The 8526-nt window shown below is 41.2% G+C and overlaps 1 protein-coding gene across 1 annotated transcript in view; it reads right to left on the reverse strand.

The window, feature by feature from the left end:
- LOC117961833 (androgen-induced gene 1 protein-like) overlaps positions 1-6654 on the reverse strand; it is a 10064-nt gene extending 3410 nt beyond the window's left edge. Inside the window, exons 1-2 of the mRNA XM_034900769.1 lie at positions 6372-6654; positions 606-761 (exon numbers count right to left, since the gene is read on the reverse strand). Coding sequence (XP_034756660.1) covers positions 606-761; positions 6372-6512 — 297 coding nt within the window. The 5' untranslated portion in view covers positions 6513-6654. The remainder of the gene's footprint in view (positions 1-605; positions 762-6371) is intronic.
- Positions 6655-8526: the final 1872 nt, after the last annotated feature.

Consider the following 8526-nt stretch of genomic DNA (forward strand, 5'->3'; position numbering starts at 1 on the left):
CCCCCCCCCCCCCCCCACCACCATGTGGAACCCAAAGTAACACCCTTAGACTAATTGGTCAATCCTTGTTTTATTGCTTATAAACACTGTGTGGTAAACACAAGATTTAAAGATGTGTGTGTTTTGTAATGTCTAACCTTCTTGTAATATCTAATCTTTCTTACCTTTTAATTGTTCAATTATTTAGGTTTTTATTCAACCTATCTGCCCAGGGACCATGGGGGAAAAATAGGACTTTGAGAAAAACCCGGTACATTATTACATATTACATTATTACATGTATTACATCTCTCCTTGTTTTATCTAAGGTTAATTTGTTATAAATGTTCGTTGTCCAAACGTGAATTAGCATAGGGAAAAGAAAATGCATTTTGGACATCCGAGTAGAAAAGCCTTCTGAATCAACTTTGGGCCCACGCATCACAGAGACCAAAGAAAAGGGCGAGAAAAAGGGTTGAGAGAGAGCTGATTACACTGCAAATGCATAAACTCAAGCCTTTAATTCCTGCAGGCCAGGCTGATCTTTCCCCAGGTTATTGTATGTGTGTGTGTGTGCGTGTCTTTTAAGTGTGTGTGTGTTTGGTTAAATGCGTCCATCCGCTCACCGCTCCGACAGGGAAGGCCAGCACGGCCATCATCCAGTCCCTCAGGCCAATCAGCTTCTTCAGCTGGCGCTCCTGCTCCCTGCTGTCGCCTCCCCTGGTCAGCAGACTGGACACATCGATCAGGACGCACAGTCCGAAAAACACCGCCTGGATCACCTGCCGAGAGAGGGACGGGGAGAGTTCAGCAAGCTCTTCCACAGCTCACACGTTTTCTCATGACACTTTAAAGAGACAGCACAGCCCATGCCTTACGTTACCATACACTAGAAGACTCTGAACACACTTTAAAAAGACTGAAGTCTGACAGCATCTCCCATCTAAAGACAATCATCTCACATCCAACGTTAAAGACTGTCAACCTATGTAAAGACTGGGGATCTTCTGCGTCACACGTTGCAAGACTACAACTAGTTTTGAAAAATGTAACCAAGATAGCGAGCTACCGCTAGCGTTAGACTGGTAACTTCAGGGAAAATCTGATGGGAAGCAATAGAAGAAGAGTTGATGAGAGAGAGAGAAAAACAAACACACAGAGCAAAACTCTGCACTGCAATCAAAGCAATCGTTACATTATGTGGTGCTCCCACTTCTCCTCACCATGCCTCACTGTCCTCTACTCCACTCAGAAAGTTCACACCTTACCCCAAAAACCATGTCAACATCTTCAGGAGGTGTGGGAGACCCTGGCTTCAGTCTCAGATAGGCATGTGGGAACAAAGCCAGCTGGAGAACCAGTTTGTTGCGACCGCTGGAGTGTTTTTGTGGTCCGTGTTTATTTACCACAAACAGGAAACAGTGTCCAAGTGTACATCTGCTGTGTTTGTATAACAGATCTCAGATTTTACTCCCTGTGCTTCACCTTTGAATCTACTGTAGCTAATTCAATTCAATTCATAGTATCAAATCATAACAAGAGTTATCTCAAAACACTGATAGAGAAGGTCTAGACCACACCACAATTTACAGAGACCCAAAAATGATAATAGAACTACGACTAGAAAGAGTAGTTGTAGTAGTTAAGGGTGTAGCAGGGCCCTGCAGGGCGTAGACCAGGACCACGGCGGCAGCTGCAACCGGGATTTAGGTGCCACCCTAATCCAAGGAAAACTGCAAGGCAAAAAACAACATAAGGACTCCGAGGAATAAGCTCCCCAGAGCTAAGTTAGTAACATGCACACACCAGTAATGTGCACACACATGGAAAGAGAGAGGAGAGAGGAGCTCAGTGTGTCAAAGGAAGTCCCCCGGCAGTCTAGACCTACACCAGCATAACCAAGAGCTGGTCCAAGGGAAACCTGAGCCAGCTCTATAAGGGTTGGTAGACGAATCTGACGACTATGAAGAGCAGCAGAGACACTGACTGAAGAAGTAGCTCATACAACCCCACTTCAAAACATATGAACTATTCCTTTTTTTATTTTTAAATACTATCTTGACTTGGTGCCATAAAGCCGTGAGAGGAGTGTATCATTTCATCTTGGAGAATCTGCCAGCACTAGTGTTGTTGCATTGACTTCACCTGAAGCTTGTTTTTGTTTGACTCATTTTCCTAAACTTAATTCTGAAATCCAATAAAAAACAAAATCTCTTGCCGTCTTTAACAGAAGAAAAAATCCAGAAAAACCATTGTATTGCCCGTCACCTAGCAACAGTGTTCTCAAACTCAAACCACTCGAGTACCAAACATATCCTACACTTGACTTCCCAAATTGAAAACACAACCTCGCCAGTTCCATTTAAAAAGCCAGCGCATGCTGTTAGTATTGTTCCTATTTGAATGAAATGGAAAGGGATTGAAAATGCGTTTCCAGGAGCTTTTCTTTAAATAGGGTGGGATGGGAAGTCGCTGAAAAACTTTAATATTTCAGAGAAAGAAGATGACTATCAAGCACCTCTTCCTATTATCCTTCTGATAATAGTTAAACATGTCTAAAGTGTTTGATAATGTGTCAAAGTGCAGTAAAGACGATTCAAGTAACTATTTCCATAATGAGATCTGAGCTTGTGAACGCAACACTGTTTCCAGTCAACTGGGACATGTTAGATGTTGGAACTACCGGCCTCAGGGCATGAACCGTAAACTGTATAAATAACAATGGACGACGCGTCTCCATGTCGGTCGCCTTTCATGGGCATGTCTACGTGTGGTGAGGCAGCACGGTGGATCAGGGGTTAACACTTCTTCCTAACAGCAAGAAGGATGCTGGTTCAAATCCAGGTCCTTTCTGTGTGGATTTTGTATGCAGTTGAAAACGAGCCAATTGGCACATTTACAGAAATGTTGATTAATGTGCATTGTCAGAATCAGGTAAATACATGTGCTATAGGTGCCAAAAAGTGGTAGTACCAATTTGGTTTTGTCATGGTTCATGTGTGCAATATACATTACACTTCATGAGAAAAACAATCCTGTTTTTCCCCGAGTGTGCAGGCCTAATTATCGGTTTCATTAACTACTAATAATCAGTGCTGAGCCTGTAAAACCAGCATCAGTCGATCCCTACAATAAACACTGTAACCCTTCTGCCAAAAAACACACTGCATTTTAATAAAACTGTAAATGCTCATTTAAACAAACACACTGCAAATACTTGACCCAGATTATGACTTCCAAACGGCCAAAGTCCCAGGGAGCTGCAGGACATTAAATGAAGCAGCTCTCCTTTTTCCCCCCGTGTAATGAAACACTGCCGCCAATATGTTCCCAATGACAGCTCTGACCTTTGCCAGAGCGAGATGGAGAGAAATGCACACAACCGCCTCTCCTCGTCATCGCTCCTCCAATCTCAAATTGGGAGTGTCAGGTGTCCCCCGCTGGGTGAGCGGACGGCTGGACGTTGGAGACAATTTGGTCCAGATGCCAGTTCACCTCCAGTTAGACGTGTGTGTTTGTGTATCATCCTATTGTCAAAAAAAGACTTGGCTGGTCCCCCTTGTGTCCCTTTGCCTTTGTGTGTGACTAAAATCTGCGTGTGGATGTAGGCATCATTACAAGTATGATGCCTATCCTAGCTTGCCTGCTACATATATAATGGGTTTCTATGTGAACACAGCTAGCGATGAGGCTCTGACCACCAACAACACCAAAAAATCAATCACAATCAAAGTGCCGGCGTTTGTGAAATGGATCTCATCACAGTCATGTCACTGTAGCACTTATACCTTGCAGGGCTTCATATTACACATGTTCATACAGTAACACACACACACACACACACACACACACACACACACACACACACACACACACACACACACACACACACACACACACACACACACACACACACACACACACACACACACACACACACACACACACACACACACACACACACACACAGATTAAGAGGCAGATGTTGCAGCGGTGTGTGTGTTTCCTGGTTGCTGGTGTGTTCAGGTCATCAACAGCACAGTTAAGCATGAGGAGAGGTCTAATGTGGAAAATATGACACAACTGTTTCTCACACTCAGAGACACACAGACACACACAATTTCTTGAGCTGATTTGAATCCGATTCACAAGGTCCCGTTTCGATTACATTCCTGATTGGATATCACTGAGATTACAGTTACCAATTACCAGTTTCACTTGGATATAAAAGAGAACAGACTTTTGCAAACCAAAGCCAAAACCACGCCTCGCAAAGCTTTTGAAGGCATCACTTGTCACTCCAAGTTACGGGAAACATATCTACTATGTTATAGTATATAATATAATAGAGCCCGACCCATATATCGCTGGATATTATCGGCTGCATATATCAATATTGATATTTATAATGGCCGATTTCAAAACAAAACAAAAAAATGGACGTCTAACCATGTTGTGTGTTGGCGTTGCTTAGTTTGTCCACCAGAGGGCGCTCTACAACGTCCCTGTTAGCAACACTAACAGTTTTTTTGTCAATGTGTTTTTGTTCAAAGGACTTTTTTTTTTTTTCAACCCTTGTGTTGTCTTCCTATCAACCATGAAACACTATTAATCCTTTTCCAACATTTTTGTCACTTTTTCATTAATGTGGGTGCTTTTTTTTAGGTTTTCTACAAAGTTATTTGATATTTCTAATGCTGACATTTTCAGCGCTTATTTCAAAGGCCCATTTTTTGTGATAAAAAAACAGAAAAAAGGGTCAAATTTGACCCGAGGACAACATAAGGGTTAAAATATATACCAGCCGATATATATTGGCAGATCAGATCAGATTTTTAAACAACCAAATATTCGTATTGTATCGGTCATAAACATCCTCTATTGGTGGGCTTTGTGCAATGAGAGACCACATGAAACACAGCTGAGCAACAGTCCTGTTACATTACTACGGAAATAAACAGACATCACCACAAAATGGACCGTTGGTTCTTCAAGTGGAATGTAAATGGCCTGTATTTATAAAGCGCTTTTCTAGTCTTAACGACTACTCAAAGCGCTTCTACATAGTCCAGGAACCTGCCAACCTTCTGATTGGCAGGCAACCGCTCCAGCACCGAGCCACAGCCGCCCCTGTGGACCGGGGCGGTCTCTACTGACTGCATCTTCTGCTCTTTGTCCACACTGGTTAGCTTGTTAAAGCTCGTTCATAGCGAACACCGTGGGAGGGTATTATCGCTGAAGTTGATCTGCTATGTACGTAAATGACTGGCTTATTGAATTAGTCTCTAATAGAGCTGCCTCTTTGTTTATGTTCATGTATGTGTGCGTTGTTTGGGATGACCCGGAGCAGTGTGTGTTTGTCTTCTTCCAATAACTACTGTGTGAAGTCCTTAATTTACTTTTCACTTCAGACACCATAATACTGGTGATGAAGCTGAATAGGTCTCAAGTACAGCAGAGAACACTGATGCAAACGTTCTGCTCATTCATTATTAAAGTCTTACTGTTGACATCTGCTCTTGTTGATTTGATCCTGAATATGTTTTATCCGTGTTCATTTCATGAGTAGGCTACAGCTGAATTTAAAGCCTAACACAGGCTCTGCTCTTCAAATGTAGTTTAACTAATTCAGAATTAAATGCTATTATCAGGCTATAATAATCCTGTTTATTCTCATCCACCTAATTTAGTTCACTGAAATCAACTAGAGGACGGATTTTTTTAATCATTCCGGATAAAGTTATCTTTAATAACAGTGAGAATTGTTGCATGTGTGTATTGTTTCTTCGTAAAGTTTGCTGTGGCTATATAAAAATGTCTTCAGGGCCAGTATGGAAAGAAGTTGTTTATCCTGTGTCATACTTTAATTTTGCGCAATATTGTTTTCCTTTTATATACAGTATATTTTTCTTTTTATGTTTCTAATATCCATCTTCCTTTGTGTTAGTCTGTTGGTGAATATGCAGACAAGTGCATGTTGTTTGAATCAGGCTCGAGCTACACATATTATGTATGGGAGGCGTTTAAAATCAACAGTGACCGCGCGGCGCGCTCCCGTGCAGGGGGGAAGCTCTTATTTGTAACAGGAGTGCATTCGGCACCGTAACACCTGTTCCGGTTCAGCCACTACACAGTGAGCTCCCCGGTGGACCACGTCGGGGTCTTCAAACGCGAGTCCAGACCTGTGGTCCAGACACATTTTAGCACATATAAGTCTAGTTTAATTACCTTACTTCCGGTTAGCGGTGCATTACACACCGGAACAGGGAGGCGGAAACGCTGAATAATCAAACCTCATAGCATCACGAAGCAACGCATAACCTCTTAGCAACGGCTCTGCAGCTCGCGCAGCTACCTTTAGGGTTGAAATAACATGACATGATAAATCTCACCAAGTCAATGAATGTCAGAAACTTCCAGCTGCCCCCGTAGGTCTGGTGCGCCGGCATGTCTAACGCTTTGTAGTGGCACAGGATGGAGAAGTAGGACATGAGGATGGCGACCCGGAGAACCTGCGACGGGATCAGCGCCATGATGCTCGCGCTCTGTCCTTCTTCACCTGGCCGACTGCTGCCTCTGTGCTCCTTTTTCTACCTGTCTATCCTGTCTACCTTTGATCCTATGGTGGCCCGTCTTCACCTCCCTCCCTGCGCCTGCGCCTACCGTGCCCCCCACTGTCTGTGCACTGCTTCCGTGTTATGATGATGCAATGCGGAGGGGCGTCTACCGTCTCGTGGTGTTACTAACCGCCTGGAGTGGCTGCTACTATGGAAAGAGATTAGTTTCTTTATTATATGCGAGGAATTAAATGATCTGAGAGAAGAAAAAATATTTGAGAGAATAAGTTTTCATGCCAATAGCAAAAAATAGAATATTTGAGACTAAAAAATTTGGGAATATAATTAAATTTTTTTAAAATTGTTTCTGAGAAAAAAAAATCTCTCTCAAAATACTTTAAACTCTCAAATATTTTTTTTTAATTTGCTATCAGTGTGAAGAAAAATGTCTCCAAAAAACGTGTTTCTCTCAAAATGTTTTTCTTCTCACTCTCAAAATAATGTCATGGTGGGGGGGCGTTGGCTGAGCACCGTCTTGTCTCAAATATCATTATTTATTATATTGGTATGAACACTTTTTCCCTGAAATTTTTTTTTTACTCTCATACTGGCTACTAATAAAGAGCTAGATTGGTTTCTTTATTACACGTGAGAAAATAAATTATCTGAGAAAAAAAAAAAATCTTTTGAGAGAAATAGCTTTCATACCAATAGCAAAAAACTATAATATTTGAGACTAAAAAATTTGAAATATAAATTTGAAATTTTTTAAAATTATTCCTGAGAAAAAAAATCTCTCTCAAAATACTTTTTTTAACTCTCAAATATTTCTTTTTTTTGCAATCAGTGTGAAAAAAAAAATTTTCTCCTAAAAAATGTGGAACATGTGGAACATGTGGAAAATTTGTGGAACCTCGCTCAAGTAAAAAAAAACAAAGAAATGTATCTGTCATTAAGTTGCCGTGTTAATACGCTAATGTATAAGTATTTGTAAATTCAGCTATTGTTTCCTATTGTTCATTTATAATGAACTTATTTAGTCATGTGCACACAGTAAAACATCAAGGACAAAATAAAATAAACATTACAGGAGCAGAGACAATATATAAGAAATGCTACATTAGTAAGTAAACACAAAATATGTGATATTCTTTTATTAGGATAACCCTTTGAGATGTACCATCTCGTATTCGAGGGGGTTCTGGATGAGATCCCACACAAACAAAAAAACATTGCACTTATACAAACAAACAAAAAGCAAAACAAAACAGACACACAAAAAAACTAATAACAAGAAAAACCCACACGGAGCAGAATAAGTAGTAGATGATAACACCATCATACCATCAATGGACATAATTAGATTTTTCAGGACTGTATTAATCATTAATAAATAATTGAATGTTAAATAATGAAGAATAAATTCAACAGAAAACCAGTGTCATGACAGTAAAGCCATTGGAGGACTTAAAAATGAACTGATTCAAAGTGAAAGAGAGAGAAAGAAAGATGATGCTGACGGCAGGCGAGGACAGAGGTGATGCTGTTGCCACAGCAACGCTGTACCACTCTGGAGAGAGCGTAGTGCTGTTTTCACGGGTGGATGGACACACGCACTGATCTACAGTACATTACACACACGACTGTTTTGACTGTTGAGAACGGAAACAGGAAGCAGATTGTCTGGCGTTGCTCTGCGATTGAAAATCACAGATGTATGAGATGAAGATCTTACGGAAAAATAACAGCAACGGCAAAAAGGACTGACCACGCGGTGGAACTGTTACTGAAAGGTAACGTGCTGTATTTATAAAGTGCTTTTCTAGTCTTAACGACTACTCGAAGCACCTTTACATCATACAGGAACCCTTCACCATTCACACACTGTGGCCGAGGCTGCCGTACAAGGTGCCACCTGCTCCTCAGATAAACACTCACACACACATCTACACACCTGCTCCTCAGATAAACACTCACACACACATCTACA

The sequence above is a fragment of the Etheostoma cragini genome, chromosome 18 (assembly GCF_013103735.1).
Source record: "Etheostoma cragini isolate CJK2018 chromosome 18, CSU_Ecrag_1.0, whole genome shotgun sequence".
In the NCBI taxonomy this organism is placed as follows: Eukaryota; Metazoa; Chordata; class Actinopteri; order Perciformes; family Percidae; genus Etheostoma; species Etheostoma cragini.